Source organism: Microcebus murinus, chromosome 14 (genome assembly GCF_040939455.1).
Source record: "Microcebus murinus isolate Inina chromosome 14, M.murinus_Inina_mat1.0, whole genome shotgun sequence".
Taxonomy (NCBI): domain Eukaryota; kingdom Metazoa; phylum Chordata; class Mammalia; order Primates; family Cheirogaleidae; genus Microcebus; species Microcebus murinus.
The window spans coordinates 17,708,411-17,728,549 of record NC_134117.1 but is presented as its reverse complement, the minus strand read 5'-3'; the positions used below and the strand labels follow the sequence as shown (position 1 = coordinate 17,728,549).

The 20,139-nt window shown below is 45.5% G+C and overlaps 1 protein-coding gene across 2 annotated transcripts in view; it reads left to right on the top strand.

The window, feature by feature from the left end:
* RBM20 (RNA binding motif protein 20) overlaps positions 1-20,139 on the top strand; it is a 169,022-nt gene that overhangs the window by 129,890 nt on the left and 18,993 nt on the right. For both annotated transcript variants that reach the window (XM_012771210.3, XM_012771217.3), the window contains exons 6-9: positions 4,355-4,495; positions 7,267-7,398; positions 16,318-16,397; positions 18,023-18,692. In XM_012771210.3, the coding sequence (XP_012626664.1) occupies positions 4,355-4,495; positions 7,267-7,398; positions 16,318-16,397; positions 18,023-18,692 (1,023 nt within the window). The remainder of the gene's footprint in view (positions 1-4,354; positions 4,496-7,266; positions 7,399-16,317; positions 16,398-18,022; positions 18,693-20,139) is intronic.

Below are 20,139 nucleotides of genomic sequence, written 5' to 3'. Positions count from 1 at the left end.
GCACCATGGCTGCAGAATTATTCATAAATAAGGTACTGGCTGCTTGGAGCTCATCTTCGGTAAAGATGAGACTATCACCAGCATAGACGAGCACGTCTGAAAGGTGAACATGCTTGTGAATGGATGCACAGTTATATAGCCGATCACATGGAGAGGGAGAACAGACATTACATTCATTGGGACAGGGAGTGAGAAAGACATGGGCTTCCTGTTTATGCTGAGCACATTTAGAGAAAGTTATCATTATCCTGGATCTTAGGGTTTAGCTTGGCAAGACTTGTGGGAGGAGTGGAATTTGAAAACTTAGAGCCATATAAGCATAGATATTTCACATCTGGAAAGGATTATAGACATATAGGTCACCTCCCTCATTCCAGACATTGGGAAACTAAGGCCCAGAAAGGGAAACTGATTTGTCCCTGTTATGCACATTGTCAGTGGATGACGGGCCTCGAACCGATCTAGGTCTTCTGACTTCCAGGCTGATGTTCTTTCTACTAGGACGTCCTAAGCTTTTTATACCCCAAATCCTCTTTCAGCATTTACTTCTACCCCAAGCAACCCTGTCCTACATTCCGTGTTTGGAAAGATTTTATCTGCCAAAGTACTTGTATTAATGAGTTATTTAACTAGTGACCCATTTTTATTAATGAAGGACACAGATGTACCAATTAGACTTTCTGATCAGCCTAAGATCTAATCAGTGTTAAAAGAAAAACTTTCAACAAATTAAATTTAACAGACTTGATTGAGCAAAGGGTGGTTTGTGAATCTGGCAGCCCTCAGAACCAGAAGAGGGCCAGAGAGCTCCACTCCGCCACGTAGGCAGCATTAAGGACGAGAATGGAAGTGAGGTGCAGAAACAGCTTGGTTGGTTGCAGCTCCTTGTTGCATTTGGTTATTTGAACATGGTCTGATGAGTTGGCCGCCTGCGAGTGCCTGAAGCTCGGCTGCTGTGACTGGCTGAGACTCAGCTATCTGTTACAAAAGTATACTCCTGAGTTAGGCTTTCAGTTAGTTTATGTACTGAGTTAGATTGCAGTTCATTACATAAGGACTCACAGTACGGAGGCATCCTCAGGCCAAATTTAGTTTAATTTAACACCAGGTTACTGTATCAGTAAAGAAACTCAAAAGTGTGATCTCAACTTGGATTTTTGAATGTCAAAAACAACATTTAGCCCCATCCTCCCTGTGAAATTATTACCTTCAAAGACCCTTAAAGGCTTATTAGAGAAGCCAGGTTGGGAATTACTGTACAGCACCACACGGCTTGCTCAAAAGCACTCAGGGTTGTTCATGTCCCCAACATACTAACTTCACTCTAGATGTACCAACCAGGGACCTCACCTCTCACCATTCACATCTCCCATAGGGCATAGGGCACATAATAGCCATGTTCACACAATCTGTTTCAAGAATAGCACAGAATACACCTTTTGTGAATCAAATATGGTTTTGAACCTAAATTGAGTTTAACAACAACAAAAAGATACTTTATTTTAGATCAATGGGCAGAAAAGAACTTGACCAAGCTATCCTAAGTAAAATATTGGCAAAAGAATATAACACATAAAAGTCAATTTCTTTCTAACTAGATAGGATCTACCACATGCCATGCAGCGAGACACATCACAAAGGAAACTATTGATACAGCGATTCTCCAGAGCTGCGACTCTCAAGATTTTCAATTCGTGGCTCACTTAGAAAATGATCGACTGAAGTAAACCGGTTTAACTGAAGAAGCTGGTCCTGGTCACTAGAGGCACTTGGCCTTCAGCCTGAGGGATCAATATCTTGGCACTGCTATAACCCATTTGCAGTTCACTAGTTGGAAACCTCCAAATTAATATTAACTGGAAGAAAACTAAAACTCTCAGGATTGTCTTAATAAATGACAACAAGAGCATCAATACAATCCAATTTCTATTTCTGATTAGAATCTTGGGGAAGAAAGCACTCAAGAAATGTATTTTTATAATTTGAGTGAAAACCTTAACTGAGACCCATTCCTTTCAGTGCCTTTGGTAATGACGTCTACAGCATGAATGCTTCTGTTCTTCGGTGGCTGGCGGCTGCCAGGGGGTTTATTCTTCGGGAGGAGTATTTCACTGCCCAGCAGCAGCAGTTGCTGTGCTGCACTCAGATAAAAGCCTCTTGAGTCGCCCTTTCAGTCTGGAGGAGACAACGAGAGAGGCGCTGGTCCTCGTGCCTGGTCACTAAGCAACTGGACAGGCCAAGAGTGGAATCAGGCCCCAACCGCCTGCGAGTCTGCTCTGCCATCCAAGCACACGTTAGCCCAGACCAACCACAGCAGAGTCACACGGGGCAGAAATGTGCCTGGCTAAGAGGGGACCCGGCAGAGTGCCCGGCCTCAGTCCTCCTTGTGATAAACTCAGAGGACCAGCCCTGCTGGAAAGCTCAGCTGTGTCTGCATCTGTATGTGAACCACTCACCCTAATAGGAGGCAAAAATGCTGCCTCTAACAGCCCTCCTCCCCTCACCCCTGCAAAGGGGAGCTCAGTCTCCCAGCTTATGGACAGTCCATTTGCACTTCAGGCGAGCAGTGCTCTGAGGAGCTGCCTGAGCCACACACTGGACCCTTGCTCCCTTTGGGAAAGTGCTTAACCCCTGAGCATTGCACAGCGGGTGTCTCAGAGGGGCACTTGGATTTCTACAATTCAGGGCTGAACCATAAAAGGAACCTCTTACTGGCTCTAATTGTTCACAGCCCCAGATGAGACAAATGAGTGCTTTTCATGCTAGAATTATCCAAGTATTAGCTGTTGCTTGGGATGAGACCTCAGACTTCCCCCTGTATTACCTTAGCAGAGTTAGACCCACATCAAATGTAATTAGATGTTGAAGTTCACTTTGTCATAGAAAATGGTGATTATGCAAACGTAGGCTGTGCTATTATTATAGAATGTGTTTCAGGTTTGGAAAATTGCATCCTTCTCTTCCACATTGGGTTGGCCTATGATTACTAATTCTTGAACCACTCGGAAATTCAAGGCTGATTAAGGTTTGCACAAACCAGACAGATACACTTCCTCCCTCCAGGAGCTTTGATTAGGCCCAGGTCTCAGCTTCCAAACTGCATTCCTTAGTGGGGCCTTTGGGACTGCCAGGTTGGGGGGCACCGGGGTGTTGGACCCCAAGGTTTAACCAGAATAGCTCCTCTTTTATTTGTCGAATATACTAGGCTAGTGAGCAAGCTTTATTTGGAGAAAGGATTTCAAGCTAAAAGTGTTTTGAAAACCACTGCCCCAGACCACAGGTTGTTACTGCGAATGACAATGCTTATGTATTAGATTCCCACAAACTTTTCTATGTTCTTTTTTCTTTATTGTAATTTTTTAAAATTTTAAGTCAGGCAATATGAGGTGTATATGAAAAAGGCTCAGGCTCATCTTACTCCCTTCCCATTCTGTTCCTCTGAAGATAACCAGCATTGACAGGCTGATGTATATGCTCCGTGCCTCCCTCTGTCTGTGCTGATAGCATTTTTTATTGCAATAAATTACCAAACATACAGAACAGTAGAGACTAATAAATTAACCCATGTATACCCATCACCGAGTTCCAATAATTATCAAAATTTTTATGCTTGCTTCATCTATTTTTTTCTCACATATTTTTGTTTTGTTTTCCAAAAATGGCATCATAATATACATACTATTTACTTGGCAACCTGTTTTTAACTTAACAATCTGTCTTAAAATTTGTTCCATACCAGCACATTTACCTCCTTCTTGCAATGGCTAGGTAGTTTTCCACTGTATGCTTGAACCATCATTTACTTAAACATTTCCCTATTGTTGGATATTTAGGCTGTTTCCAAAATTTTTGCCATCTCATAAATGACTGCAATAAATATTCCTGTACATATTGGTGCTTTTATTCCTATAAAATAGATTTCTAAAGGTGAGGTGGCAGGATCATAGGCTGTGTATATTTTAAGTATTATTTAATGTTGCTAAAGTATATTCTCAAAAGGTTATAGATATTCAACCTCCCACCAGTAGCATATGAATATGCCCACCTCCTCATATCCTGCACGGCCCTGGATATTATTGCTCATTAAAAATATTATTGTGTGCACTCCAGCCTGGGTGACAGAGCAAGACCCTGTCTCAAAAAAAAAAAAAAATTGTGAATCCTTTTTGTGAAGAGATGGCATAAAACTGATATTTTTTGTGTGTCTGAGAATGGATTCCTTTCCTTCGTTAATATTGTAAATTACAGCTTTGCAATCACTGTCTGAGGGAAGAGAGCCATTAGCAATGTCTGGAGTAGAGGGGAAGAGGGAACTGTCTTTCGAAGACCAGCCACTGCTCTTTGTTCCCACCAGTTTGCGCAGCGGAAAGGTGCTGGCCGCGTGGTGCACATCTGCAATCTGCCCGAAGGAAGCTGCACCGAGAATGACGTCATCAACCTGGGACTGCCCTTTGGAAAGGTCACTAATTACATCCTTATGAAGTCAACTAATCAGGTAGGTTGGGGCACTTTTGCTCCAGTATGTTTGGGATAGACCACACACTGATGAAAGGGAATTATATAATTTTTTAAAAAGAAGCTATTCTTCACATAAAGAGGTGATACATAGCTGGCCTTCTGTTGGCATGACATGGAGGTTTTTGTTGGTGATGTTGTTTTGTTTCTCCTTGTTTCACCCTACCCTTCTTGTGATGGGTACAGGCCTTTGTGAATTGCCTAGAGGTGAGGGGAGGTGCTTTGGAATGAGGTGCCTATTAATGTAAAAAATCTAATTGGCCCCAAAATAGAAACGTATGGACTTGAGTCTCTTCACTGTGTTGCCAAACTTCTGAGCTAATGCTATAGTCTTATCTTCTACACTTATCATACCTGATGGCCTATGTTTTGGGCTAACCTGATGGCCTGCCTATGTTTTGGGTATTTTTACTGGTCCATGGTGTCAGTGAGTAAGGCCCATGGATATACCAGCAGGACAGTAGGTGAAGACTAAATATGTTTGTCTTCATTTTTAAAGTCAGAGGGGGAATTTATACCCCCAGTGGTCAGAAATCAGAATATTTTCTTAAATATTTTTACTTAGGCCAGGTGCAGTTGCTCATGCCTATAATCCTAGCACTCTGAGAGGCAGAGGAGGGAGGATTGCTTGAGCTCAGGAGTTTGAGACTAGCTTGAGCAAGAGAGAGACCCCATTTCTACTAAAAATAGAAAAAAAATTAGCTGGGCAACTAAAAATAGAAAAAATTTAGCCAGGCATGGTGACACTCACCTGTAGTCCCAGCTACTTGGGAAGCTGAGGCAGAAGAATTGGTTGAGCCCAGGAGTTTGAGGTTGTCGTGAGCTAGGCTGATGCCATAAGCACTCTAGCCTGGGCAACAGAGTGAGACTCTGTCTCAAAAAAAAAAACAAAAAAAAACAACCCAAATATTTTTACTTTATGAATCAGAGGAGCAGGCACAGGAGGAATTCTTTTCTTAGTTAAGGCATAAACTTTGGAGACTCAAAGTCACATCAGATCTTCAATGGCCTCCCTCCATCAACCTGGGATAGACTACTCAGTCTCCTCCTACTTCTCAGAAATTCTATCCTGGGTAAATGTGCAGAATTCAGCTTGCAACATTAATGCAGCGAGATTCCCTAGATTAGTGTTATTCCCATTTGAGAGGTGAGAGCCGGAGGTGCTAAAATGTTTATATCAAGAAAGAAGCAGTTAGAAAGCTGGCCGAATTTGAAATAAAACCCTAAAGAATCTCGACTTCTTAGTCGCCCACACTTCTGCCATGGACTGTGACAACATGGCGAGAACCGTGGATCTGAAATTCAGAAATAAACATGGAGGAAGGAGGAGGAATGAGCTTGTTTAGCCCATTTGGTTCAAGGAAGCGGGAGAGTTAAGGGCTCAGATGAGGGCTCCCCTGTCACAGACCACGTTTCCCTCTCCAGAGAGAGGGCCAGAGTCAGCACATCATCAGTATAGCACAAACCAAACAAATCTAAGAAACAATGACAACGAATTTGCCATAGCAGCTACTGGGGTAACTGACAGGTCTGTCAAAACAGTCTATTTGGAAACTCTCTAGGAATGGAAAAGCACATTTCTCGTGAGTGTTTTATCACAACAGTTAAATACATATGAAAGATACCATGGAAACATAACCAGGGGTTTTCCTTTCTCTTTAACTCACGACATGGCCTTCGCTCAAGCCTAGGAGAGTCCTGAGTTTTTGAGTATATTTCTTTCTTTATAAGGAAAGTGAGAGATCGCATAACTGAGGCTTGTACTTTTGTCTCTTGCTGTCCCCACCACCAAACAGCGAGTTTTGTAGGGGTCAGTCCAAGGCCACACGTGCAACGGCTCCCTCTGGGATCTGTGGGTTCATGGACCCTCCCATCCTGGAGGGGCTTCATAGCATGATGTAGCCCAGGATGGACATACTTAAGAATAATGTTTTATAACTGTGAGAATCAGGAGAGGGGCCATCTTATAATGAGCTCTTTTGGTGGAGTTAATAAAAAGGTCTCTTTGAACACATAAGATCAAAAAGGTCTCTTCCTTATACTGACTTTTTTTCCTTTTCATTGAAGTGTGAAATACATACTCTAAAGTGTGTAAAGTACACTAGTCTTTCTTTCTTTCTTTTTTTTTTTTTTTTTGAGACAGGGTCTCACTCTGTTGCCCAGTCTAAAATGCCATGGCATCAGCCTAGTTCACAGCAACCTCAAACTCCTGGGCTCAAGCGATCCTCCTGCCTCAGCCTCCTGAGTAGCTGGGACTACAGGCATATGCCACCACGCCCGGCTAATTTTTTCTCTATATATTTTTAGTTGTTTGGCTAATTTCTTTCTATTTTTTTTAGTGGAGATGGGGTCTCGCTCTTGCTCAGGCTGGTCTCGAACTCCTGAGCTCAAACAATCTGCCCACCTCGGCCTTCCAGAGTGCTAGGGTTATAGGCGTGAGCCACCATGCCCTGCCAGTACGCTAGTCTTAAGTGTGCAATTCCATTAATTTTTCGCATGCGTACACACATATAGTTAACACCCACACTGAGACGCAGACCATTTCTAGAATGTCAGAAGATTTCCTTATGCCCCTTCACAGTCAGTACCCTGTCCCACCCTGCCCAGAGGGAAGCTCAGCTCTAACTTCTATCATCATTTATTAGTTTTGCCTGTTCTTGAACTTCATATACATGGAGTCATACCTTGTACTGAGTTTTATTTAGGAGCATTAAAGTCAAGTCCAATATGTGTCCTTCCTTTTTTTCTTAGGCCTTTTTAGAGATGGCTTACACAGAAGCTGCCCAGGCAATGGTCCAGTATTACCAAGAGAAATCTGCTGTGATCAATGGTGAGAAGTTGCTCATTCGGATGTCCAAGAGATACAAGGAATTGCAGCTAAAGGTAAAAGCATTCTCTCCTTCATGCAGCCATTCACAAGCATCAGCTGAGCTTTTCTTACTGGTCAGGGACTGACTTAAGTGCTGGTGGGAAGGAGAGGATGGGAAAAGATTTAGAAATTCCTCACTGCCTTTGTGTATATTACTTGGGAAGGTGAACCCTTACAATATGGCAAGCGAAGTGCTCATTGAGGTAATTCAAAATGCAAAGGGATGCTCAAGACTACTTGGCAGCCGAGGAAGATTTTCCAGGGGAAGATGTTTACAGGGAAAGTCTTGAAGGAGGAAATCAGAGGGGAAAGGTGGTTGCTTCTCAGTAGTGGGAGTTCCACTACTGAATGCAAACTCCTTTTCTACCTAATAGGCCTTCAGTAAATTTTGTGTCCTCTGTCAACCTGCTTTGTTTACTGTTCTCTCCTCTCCATATTTATGTCTTAATCCAGCCCCATAGAAGTCCTTCTAAGCAGCACTTGACTCAATTGGCCACTGTCAGAACTCAGAGATAAATTTGGATTATTCCAAACTGGGCTTTGTTTTTGTTTTAGCTGGTCTACATTTCTTTCTTTGTTTTGCTGCTTTTTTGTTTTATTGTCAAGTATTACATACATACAGAAAGTAGATAATTATATATTGTAAAATTTAAAAAGCCTTAATAGGTGAGATCGCATAAATACCACAAAACCGCCACCAAAGTCAAGAACTAGAATGTGGACAGCAGGCAGAAGCCCCTGTGAATCCCTCCCCATGCTCAGCCCTTCCCTGTCCACTCTCCTGACTTGGGGGAATATCATTTCTGTGCTTTTCTTTATAGTTCTACCCCCTATATGTGCCTCCCTAAACATTATAGTTTAGTTTTGCCTGGTTTTGAACTTTGTATGAATGGAATCATACTGTGTTCTTACAGATCTTGCTTCTTTCATTCAACATTATGTCATCCATGTTGTTGGGTGTGTCTATTTATTTTCATTGTTATGTAAATTTCTGTTGTATGGCCGTACAATTTATTTATCCATTCTATTGTTGATGGACATTTGGATTGCTTCTACTTTTAGGATATTAGGGACAATGCTAATATGAACCTTTTCAAACATGTTATCATGGGATACATGCACAGGAGCATATAACTGGAGGTACATAAATAACTAGAATTGGAATTGCTGAGTCATAAGGCATGCCTACCCTCAACTTTATTAGATGATAGCAAACTCTTTCCAAAATTAGTTGTCCCAAATTTGTACTACTACTAGTAGTGTATGAGAGTTTTCAACGGTCCAGATTCTTGCAAACATTTTATCTTATCTGACTTAATTTTTGCCTGTCTGGGGAGAGTATAATGGTTTATCATGGTTTTATTTTTATTTTCCATTGAAGTTTGGCACCTTTTCATATGTTTATTAGCTATTCCATCTAGATCTTCTTTGGTGGGAAGTTTCTTTTCAAGTCATTTGCCCATTTTTTTTGCATTGTGACTTCCATTTGTTTGCAGGAGTTCTCTTAACTGGAGCACTTAGTCCTTTTGGATTTACTGTAAATAATGGTATAATTATGTTTAAATCTACCTGCTTATTTTGTGCTTTCTTCTGTCCCATTTAATAGAGTTTTTTCCAGTTCATTTCAGCTCATTCCACATTTACTTAGGGTCCATTTTGTTCAAGACTCAGTCTTTAATCTGCCTCCACGGTTGGAGTCAGAAGACAAAGGCTCAGTGATTGTTTCTAGCTAGGACTAGTATTCCGACAAGTCTACATATATGGATCACTACTATGTCAACCAGTTGCCAAAGTCCTGATTCTGCTTTGCTTACATCATTGCCTCTAAAGTTCCTGTGCCAACAGTTCTGCTTCAGGCAGAACCTAGCTTTTTTTTTTTTTTTTTTTTTTCACTCTAATGAAAGCATATTGCTTCTCTCAGACAAGTAAAAGATCCCAGCCCGTTCTGTACCTAGCCAAAATTCCCATTCTCCTGGATTCTCCCCTGGGAACTAGAATTGAGTTTATGCTTTGAGTTCCCAGTGGAGCTTTCGTCTCCAAATGAGACGTTGTCATAAGTTTCTAATTAGGATAAACAGCACTAATCAGCTTCTTAAAGTACCAAGGCATAGTAATACTTTGCCAAGGAAGATAGTTTGCAGTGGTGCAAAAACCATGGGTTAAAGAGGTCGGATAGTCAAGTTTGCATCCAGCAAATGTTCACTGAGTGCCCACGGTGGGTGGAACGGGGCCAGGTGCCATGGATGTAGAGGTAGCAAGCTTGCGAGGAACTTGGTCTGGTGGAAGGAAAAACATGTAAACATAGATCCATCAACAAGCATCATGTGACCTATGTCAGATTGGAAGGCTCTATCCCTTCCTGTGTTCCTTAGGCAAGTTGCTTAACCTCTCTGAACCCCTGTTTTCAAATCAGAAAAGGACTAGACCTTGAGTTCTTTGGCTTTAAGCATTTTTTTCAAACACCATCTTTTGAGCCTCATAATCACCCCACCCTGTAGCTATGTAGGGTGGATACTAGCAGTAATTATAAGAGTACAACAATAATAACAATAATATGTACCTTTAATTGTGTCCTGGTCCTCTGGGGTGAGTACCAAGCACTTTACATATATTATTTACTTGAATCCTGACATCAGTCCTGTCAGACAGGTATTATTATCCCAATTTTACAGATAAGGAAACTGAGGCTAACAGAAGTGCATCAGTAATTTGTCCAGGATCGTATTTGGTTACTGGAAGAAAGGTGATTAAAACCTGGCACTGTTTGGGTTTTTCACTATGTCTGCGTCATTATAGTGTGTTATCAGGATCTCCGTTGTGCAGGTGAAAAAACAGGCAGAAATCAGGTAATTTGCTTATGTAGTCAGGAAGCAGCAGAGATAGTATTCTAATAGGGTTTCTCAAGCTTCAATATGCAAGCAAATTACTTGGGGCTCTTCTTAAAATGCAGCTTCCAATTCGGTATGTCTAGGGCAGCACTGTGATTCTGCATTTCTAACTGATGCTGCTGGTCCTCAGAGCACACTTTGAATAGGGAGGGTCTAGAATACATTGTTTTCTGATCTTAGTATATGTGTTTTCTGCTCCCCAGGATGTCACATGCCTCTTAGGGTCATTGGGAAGGTCACATGGAATAACATATATGAAAGCATCTTAAAGCATGTTTCCCTTACATAGTAGCATATGCTTTTTGGTCCCTATGTTGATATGGATCAGCTATGACTCTCTTTGCAAGTAACAGAAATTCGTCTCAATTAAGCACATTGGCTTAAGTAAAAACAAGGAACTTATCCGATCATGTAAATGAAAAGTCCAGGAGTAGCTCTGGTTGCAGGTATGGCTGGATTCAGGGCCCAAATGATATTATTCAGATTTGCTTTCTCTCCACTCTGTCTTCCACCCTCATGGCTCTGTTTATTGGGGGCTTCCTGGGTTGGGCCTTAGCAGCCCCCAGCTCTCTCCTTTAAGTGGCATGATGGCCATAGTAACTTCACCAACTCTGGCTTTTTATCCTTCCATTTCCTTCAACAAGAGAGAGCCAGAGTTTTTCCTAGAAGCTCCTACAAATTGGACTAGCTTAGCACATGCACACATCCCTGAACCAACCTCTGTGGCCAGGGGTGGGCCGTGCTGTGACTGGCTGGGCCTGGACCGCCTGCTACATCTTCAGAGTCATGGGTGGAGACCTACCCAGACCTCTGGAGCAATATCAGGGAGGAGCAGCTGCTACCAGAAGGAGGGAGCTTGGCTACTGGGGAGGTAGATGGCAAACCTGTGTCCAGTGTGTCTCTGAGCCAAAGGGGCCACCACGTCGGGTCCCACCAGGGTTGGCAGAGGTGGAGAGAAATATTGATGCTCTTTCTCCTTTAACTTTATCTTTTGCTCACCAAGCAAAGGGCAAAGAAAGAAAAGAGATTTTAAGGCATTTTTCATCTCTTGTCTTGAATATTCCTCATGCACATATCTTGTCTCCCTCATACACCTTTTGTGGCAGGGGTTCTATTCATCACGGTATTTGGGGCAGAGCCTTTCACATAATAGTTGTTCCATAGATATGCAGAATGAATGAGAAAGAAAAAATCTAAAAAGTGAGTGTTTTTCTTCCTACAGACCTGGACAAGAAGATTAGAATCTTTTCTGGGCTGTTCTAAAGAGACTTCTCCAAAAAGTACAGAATCATAATGTCTTCGATGCAGAAGGGAACTTAGAAAAATTTAAACCAGTGTCTCCCAGTCACTGCATCAGAGAATCATCAGAGTTTTTGGTTCCTCTTACTCAGAGCTTCTCATTCAGTAGGTTTGGGGATAGGACTGAAATTCCCCGGTGGTTCTCGGGGCAGAGGGCCTGGTTTCAGAGCTTGCCTTCTAGCTGCAGTGAGGGCCTCTGGCCCTGGGAATTAGTCTTGTGAATGGCCCATGATGCTCTCAGCTGGGCAGATTAAATGGGCGAATTTATGATGGAGGGTCTTCTCTAAGTGAGACATGGTACTAATGGTTACAGTGCATAGGAGACGTAGTCCTTACTTGGGGAAAGTGTACTGTCTAACTGGGAGACAAGCTATTCTTGTGCAAAATCATACAAAATTCAAACATAAGTGCATAAGTACAGGAGCCACTAGAAGTTCAGTGGCAAAAGGCAGTGTGACTTAGGCATGTAAAAAGGGAGAGATTTCTGAGCAGGGCTGTGAAAAGGGGGAGAATTAGCAACACAGAGAGAGGGTTTCCAGGCAGAAGGAATTGGGTGAGAGAAGATGTAGAGGCTGGATGCCAGGTAACATTGAAAACAATCAGGGCTGCTTTGATAGGATCTGACTCTGATGAATTCTGAGCTCATCTGGAAGGTTTCAGCATCTTCCCAGGGCTCTTGAGGTATGTAAAACAGCTGTGGAGCTGTCAGAGGACATGAGACTCCCCAGCAGCTCCTTTTGTGTTGGCCAAGCACTCTGTGACTTTTATTGGCTAGCCTGCCATGCCCTGAGGCCTTTGGTGGATGCCAGATGGGCCTCATTAAGCCACCTTTATAGGTGGAAAAAGTGAGTCTCCCATAGGCAACAAGCCCTGACCCTGGGTGACCCAGCAGTTGGGGGCAGAGCTGGGGCTGCTCTTCCCGAGTTGAGATTCCAAGTCATGACGCCTCCCCCTGAGTGTGCCAGCACTTTTTGGGGGCTGCACAGGAGCTTTGAATCTCACCCTTGACTCACGTGTTGACCGTGACCATTGTCGATGGTCCTAGTGGGGTTGTTGAGCTATATCAGTATCATCCTAGAATGGATGAAAAGATATGACATCTGGGATTTGCTTCAAAATAATCTAGGGAGTGGGGAAAGAGTGTGAGGAGTACAGATGCAACAAGATTGGTCAGAAGTGTTGAATATGGGTAATGGATTCTTGGGGGTTCAGAATACCATTTTCTCTACTTTTGTGTATGTTTAGAATTTTTCACAATGAAAAGGTTCCCCCTTGGCCGGGCGCTGTGGCTCACGCCTGTAATCCTAGCTCTTGGGAGGCCGAGGCGGGCGGATTGCTCAAGGTCAGGAGTTCAAAACCAGCCTGAGCAAGAGCGAGACCCCGTCTCTACTATAAATAGAAAGAAATTAATTGGCCAACTGATATATATATAAAAAATTAGCCAGGCATGGTGGTGCATGCCTGTAGTCCCAGCTACTCAGGAGGCTGAGGCAGGAGGATCGCTTGAGCCCAGGAGTTTGAGGTTGCCGTGAGCTAGGCTGATGCCACGGCACTCACTCTAGCCTGGACAACAAAGCGAGACTCTGTCTCAAAAAAAAAAAAAAAAAAAGGTTCCCCAAATTTTACCATAAACCTACTCTATTCTCTCCCATTTCCATTTTTCTAAGATGATTATAGCTGTGTTTAACCTGCCTCCTTTACACTTCAACAATGGCCCGAGAGGAAGGTTGAGAGGGTTTTCTTGGGGCTTTGAGAAGTCAATTCTATTATTTGAAAATCTTTGTCCACTTCTGTCCCATTCTCAGATGGTAGCTGGCATTTGGTCCAGAGAGTACCAAATCATTTGCAATTACCACTTAAAACAGCAAGACTGACCCCTCCGGTCCTCAGAAGTGCCTCAGTGCCTGTGATCGCTAGCCCAGTATGGTATTCATATTCATTCCCTGCAGCCCCATCCCTCCAGCCAGTCATCTTAGAACAGGCATTACGGAGCACCTGTCCCATACCAGGCTCTGTGCTGGTGCCGGCTACATGAAGATCAATGACCTGGGCCACCCTTACTGGGGACCAGGGATCTGAATAGAAGTAACTGCAGAGGGCTCTGGGCTGGGAGTGACTGTAGGAGGAGGGTCTATGCTTGGGAAAATAAGGGGCAGGGGAACATTTAAGCCAAGATGCCCTTCTAGCCCCCAGAGAGCACTCTAATTGTGCCTCTTTGACCCCAGGCACTGCATGGGGCACTAGAGGTTTTCATCTGTGGTATCTGATTGGCTTGCTCTGCCACTCATCAAAGGGGAAGGGCCTGGGGGTGCGTCCGTGATGACCAAGGTGCAGAAGGGACAGACAGCTCCGGGAATACCTCTGCCTCTGGCATTGGCCTGCCCTGCTCCCACCCCAACTCCGCCGTGGTAAAACCTCAGCTGCTCCCTGCCAAGGCCACCCTCCTCCCACCCTGGGCTTTCCAGGGCCTGGGCTAGAAGGAACAGTCAGGAGGATGTCAGGTTCTAGAAAAGCAGAAGAAAACTGGGACCTTGGGGATTCTTTTTACAACAGAAAGTCCACATCCAACCTCCTTGGGGAATTTTTACTTTTATGTTCTGAATAGTTGCCATGGTACGTTTATCCCGGTGTGGGGGCATATTCTTTAGCCTCTGCTTATTCCAGTTTGGCAGTGCATGCCCAGGATGTGGTCTCCTGGGTGTCAGCAAGTCTCAACACATAGACTTGGTCTGGTGGCTCCCACGAGCTTTCCCAAGCTCCACTGCTCCCATGCTGGCCTGCGTGGAGGCTGTGCTACAGTGGGACCAGCCATCCCAGCCGGCCTTTCCCTTGATGACCCAGTAACTGGATTCCATTGTGTGGCCCAAGGTATGCAGGCAGGAAGAAGACCACTCAGTGAGATACACTATCATGGTGTAGTCACTTCCAAATAAGCCACCTTCTACCCCAATAGAAGGTTGATGAACAACCTTAGCTGAAGGCCTGGTGGTCTGGAGCAGGGTGGTGGGGTGGAAGGAGACATCTTGGGCAGCAGCTTTCTTCTCTGCCCAGCATCCTTGGCCGGCCTTGAGTCTCTGCTTATGGTCCAAGATAAGCAATTAGGGTGCTGGTTGCCAGTGCAAGTCTTGGGTGATCTGGTTACTTGCAGGTGGCTTGTAGAGGGTCCACCTCTACCGTCCAGTTTGATGTAAAGGCCATTTGCCAAAGTTGCAAGGTGCCTTTTCGGATGGGCATCCTGCCCAGTGCTAAGTTCCTGGGCTTTTTCTTGAACAAGGAATTGTCCGGCTTCTTGACCACCAACTCCCTCCTGAGCACAGAGGTAGGAGTCGCTGCCTCCTGTCTGACTTTCATCCTTTTTGCATCTGCAGCTGGGGTTGAACATTTTCTATCTGTGTCCCAGCCCTGACCTCGCACCTTGAAGCTGCAGGAAGCTCCTCCTTCATTCTCGCCTTTCCTCTGTGTTCTTCCCAGGCCACCTTCAACTCAGCGGTGACAGATAAGCAGCCAAGCCACTCAGAGCACCCAGACCATTCTAGTGCCCACTGGATCCCATCTGTACAATGAGATCCCTAGTGTTTGTGTGGCCCCTAAGATTTCATGATTCTTTGTAAATGACATGGGAGAAAAAATAAAGGATAAAAGAGCAGTTGATTCAATATCTTAATAAAACTCTATCAAGAGTTGACATTACAGACTAGGAGTTTTGGAATTGTTTATAAAAAATCAGCCTTATTGTGATATAATTCATATACCATAAATGTCACCCTGCTCAATACATGTTTATTGAATGGATGAATTCTGCATGGTCTTCTAGGAGGTGCCCCTGCCTTGTCTTTGTGCTCATGAATTTCTTGTCTTAATCATTTATTATTTACTTTTTTGTTATTCTGTGTCCATTCTGGGTTTAGGAAAGGACTTTGATTGGGATTTGGGGGTGAGGGTTGGTCCTGTCCTGGCACAGGCCCCACGTAATGACCTCTGGACAGGGCGAAGCCTCTGGGTGCCTGCCATTCTCAGGTGTGAAACGTGACTCCCAGCCTTTGCTGCGCAGCTCACAGGTGGACTCTGAGCACCAGCTGACCCGTGTGGGTGACACACTGGAGTAAGGTGTTGAGGGAGGTGTGGGGCATAGAGAGCAACTTGGAGTTAAAATGCCTGTTGCCTGGTCCTGAGTCCTTTAACTACCTCTGAGACCTTGAATGTGTCCCTCAACCCAGCACAACTGCAGGGGTCACCATCTGCATGGAGCACAGTGTGGCTGGTGACCCCGGAGCTGTGCAGGGTCAGAGACTCTGTCTCAACCTCTCTGGGTCTCAGTTTCCTCACATATAAAATGTGGGGGCTGCATTCAATGATCTTCACATCTCCCCAAGTTTACAATGCCTGCCTGCCTTTTTCCTTCCTTTCTTCCCTCCTCTCCTCCCTCCCTTCTTTTCATGTTTTAAGTATATTTTTTTTACTCGGTGGAGGTGGAGATTGAGTATTATAAGCCAATGCTGCTTGTCCCCGGTGTATGGACGTGAACACCAGGCTCCTTCCGTCCCCAGCTTGATGGACCGCTCAGTGTCCTCTGGACCGGTCAGCCTTACCTGTTCAGCATTATACTCGCACTCTTTATTCCTCAGATTACACTTGTTTCCCTTCCCCACAAAGGATGGGGCGATGGACCACCCAACTCAGAGCTGCTTCCCTCTGGCGTTTGCAAGGCCACCTCTGACCTCATGGTGATCTCTCTGACTTTGCTAGAAACCCGGGAAGACGGTGGCTGCCATCATCCAGGACATCCATTCCCAGAGGGAGAGGGACATGTTTCGGGAAGCAGACAGGTGAGGTCTGGGCCCCAAGTCTCAGGGCAGGTTCTGGGCAGTTGGAACACACTCCTGTTTCTCAGGGGGATTTGAGTCACACTGTGCCCTGCCCTTGCTCCTGCCCCATCCTTCTGCCCTCTGGGCCCAAGTTCCCCATGAAAAGCACAGTCCCGTCCAGAAGTGCTGCTCAGGTTAACCTCGGGAATGTGCGAGACGCTGGGCTTCCCCCTCAGCTGCTCCTCCTTTGTTGGAAAGAAATAAAGGAAAGGGTCTGTTAGTATGTGGCCCTTTGGGGCAAGTCTGCACTCTCAGAGTGTGTGTGTGTGCACATGTGCACGTGCCTTGCGTTTAGAGCCAGCTCTTGAATTTTCATGAGCTGAATAGAGTTGTAGGGAAAAAATTATACATGGTCCCGTTCCCCCAAAAAACCAGTTACTTAAACAGTCACTCTGAACATTGTATATATTCAGCTTTCAACCCATGTCTTCCAACTGAAGTGTGTGACCAGGCCAAGCTGGGGCTACAAGTTGGCCACTGTCACTCCCCTGAGAAGACAGTTCCAGCGGAAGAACAAGGTGGAAGCAACAGGGGCGGGCGGCACCGGCCGCACAGCTGTGACGCTTACCCAGGGCTGCCGCGGGTGGCGCTCTAACCCCACTCTAGAGGCTTCTTCCCCCATGATGTCAGAGCAGCCCTAGCGAGACACATCAAGGTGTCCCCTAGTCAGTGAGGGTTGTTTTCCTGTACTGGGGAGCAAATGGAAAATGCTCATTTTTTAAGAATGCCGGGTATAGACTCAGTTGACCTGCTTGATAACCAGACAGCCTCAGGTATATGTGTATTTTGTGTATCTGTTCAGGCATGGGATTTGTATTTTTCATGTGTCTGTTTTCTTTAAAAAATTGTGGTTATTGGGGTTTTTTAAAGACGTATGTGAGGCCACACCATGCCACCTGTGCTCTGTGTCAGGGGAGGGGATTAGGAGGTCTCACTCTGAACTGTAGGCAAGGTGGGGTTCCTTTCTGGGTTTCACTTTCTTCATCTCAGACAAGAGTAGGTTAGAGTCCTAGAGTCTCTTCCAACCCTAAAATGCCTTCCTAAATCTTTGTTATTGGAATCTCTGAGCCCGCCCTCCCCGGTAAGTAGCATCCTTCTTCTCTGCCAAGGAGCTGAACAAATCGAGATGAGAAATAAATGAGAAAAGTGGAGGCTAAGAGGTGACCTGATTCTGAGAGAGGTGGCTGATCGCACCCCGGGGTGAGGCAGCCTTATCCCCCGGGCTGGCCCCGACCCCACACACCCCCAGGAGGAGGGTCAGAGTCCTGCTCCCTGAGCACAGCTGGCTTCCAAGAGAAGGAAAGACGGGGCTGAGCCAAAGCCAGCCAGCTATTCTTCCTGGTTCCCAGGAGCAGAAGGAGCAAAGGAGCAGAGGGTGGCCAGTACCAGGCTTAGAGAAAAATGCTCCACATAGAAGCCAGGAGGGAGGACAAACCACACTCTGTGTGGTTCTGGACAGTTGTGAGTTAAGCGTGCACACAGTTACACGTGCGGTATGTGTGCAGGAGAAATCGTGCACCTGTGTCTGGGTGGGGTGGGGTAAGCTTCGAGCAGCTTCTAAACTCTGCCCCTTGGCTCCCCGACAGATATGGCCCAGAAAGGCCGAGGTCCCGCAGCCCGGTGAGCCGGTCCCTCTCCCCACGGTCCCACACTCCGAGCTTCACCTCCTGCAGCTCTTCCCACAGTCCTCCGGGCCCCTCCCGGGCTGACTGGGGCAACGGCCGGGACTCGTGGGAGCACTCCCCCTACGCCAGGAGGGAGGAGGACCGAGACGCGGTCCCCTGGAGAGAGAACGGGGATGACAAGAGGGACAGGACAGAGCCCTGGGCACACGATCGCAAACACCATCCCCGGCAACTGGACAAGGCCGAGTTGGACGAGCGGCTCGAAGGAGGCAGGGGCCACCGGGAAAGGTACCCAAGGTCTGGGTCCCCCAACCCGCTGCACTCTGCGTCCAGCTACAAAAGCCGGGAGGACAGCTACTACCGGAAGGAGCTCAAAGCCAAGTCGGACAAGTACCCGAAGCAGCAGCAGGATGCCCCCGGGAAGTCCAGGAGGAAAGAGGAGTCCAGGCTGCGGGAAAGCAGACACCCCCTTCCCGATGACTCAGGCATGGAAGACGGGCTGGGGCCAAAGGTCACTAGGGCCCCTGAGGGCGCCAAGTCCACGCAGAGTGAGAAAAACAAAACCAAGAGACCTGATAGAGACCAAGAAGAAGCTGATGATAGAAAAGAAAGAAAAATGGCAGAGAATGAGGTAATGATGCAATCTCTTCCCCAGGTAAGGTGAGGCAGGTCCCAAAGGAGAATAATAATATTAAATAACAATATAATGATGATGCACATGAACTGAATGAAGGATCATTTATCTGCTGTTTACTCTGTGCCAGGCACTGTGCTAGACACTTTATTTCAATTAAGTCATTTAATCCTCTCAGCAACCCTATGAGGAAACTGAGGCACAGAGAACCTACCTTATTTGCCCAAAGGCACACAGTCAGGAAATGGCAGAGACAGGATTACAACTAGACATTCTGGCGCCAAATTCCATGGCACATTCTTGCCCTTACTAGAAGTCAGAGGGGCATGATAGGATGGCTTTCTGTCGTCCTCTTTGTCCATGGGGGAATGGCCCCGAGGTGTTTGCACACACAGAGTCTGCCAAGGGAGGTTAGATCTTTGGTCCACTCTGCCTCCCTCCTGCCAAAAACATTTACCAATCCTGGAGCTCCAGTGAGGGGTGGTGAAGGAGAAGTAGCCACCCATGAAATTATACTGGGTGCCCTGGGCTTGGGGTGTTTTACCCCACTTTAACGAAATGCATGGCAATTGGCCGGCACCTTCACCCACATGTCTGAAAGGCTAAGACCTGCTGCATTTCTTCAGTTCATGCAGAGTCCCAAGGTGGATTCTGGTACCAGGTTTATGTTTTAACTTGGCTTACACTTCCTTCTTGCTAGAGTCTCCTGAATTTAAGTAGAGGTGGCATAGTAGAGGTTTGGGCATCTGCTTAAGGAACATAATTTTTTAAATCCTCTACAAATATCTTCTAGTCATCTTGACCCAAGAGTTGGTGACAATTACTAAGTCTAAATAAGGAGCCCAATTCTCAACTCCATGAACACTGAAGGGTCACTCTTCTGGCTACTACTTCAGCATTCAGTCCCACATGCATGGGTGGAGTGCCACTTTGCCAGGTGTTGTGCTAGGCACAGGGAGTTCAAAGGTGAATAGGATGTGGTCCATGTTATGGCAGAGACCGAGGTCTAATGGTGGAAAGAGACCTATAAAATAATTTGTATACAGTGGGAACTTACAAAGGGTGAGCTGCTCTGTGGGCAGTTATGAACTCTGCACAGGAGAGGAGAGCTGCACAGAGGAGGTGACATTTGAGCTGGGTATTGAAAAGGGGAAACAAGCAGTTTGGGATTCTCGGTAGAAGCAACAGCAAGGGCGAAAGTGAAAAACAAAGACTGTTTTGAAAAACCTGGAAATACTCCATGTGGCTGCATCTTTAGGGCAGATTAAAGGATAATATTTTTAAAAAGTAAAATCAAGGTAATGAAAGATTCAAGCCTGTATAGAATCAGATACCCTGGAAGGATGTGCTAGTCAGATGCCCACCATTCCTCCAAAAGGACACTCAGTAATCTTTTCTCCCATTACAAAGTCTGCCACAATTTTTCCCAACTGGTTTGGGGTGG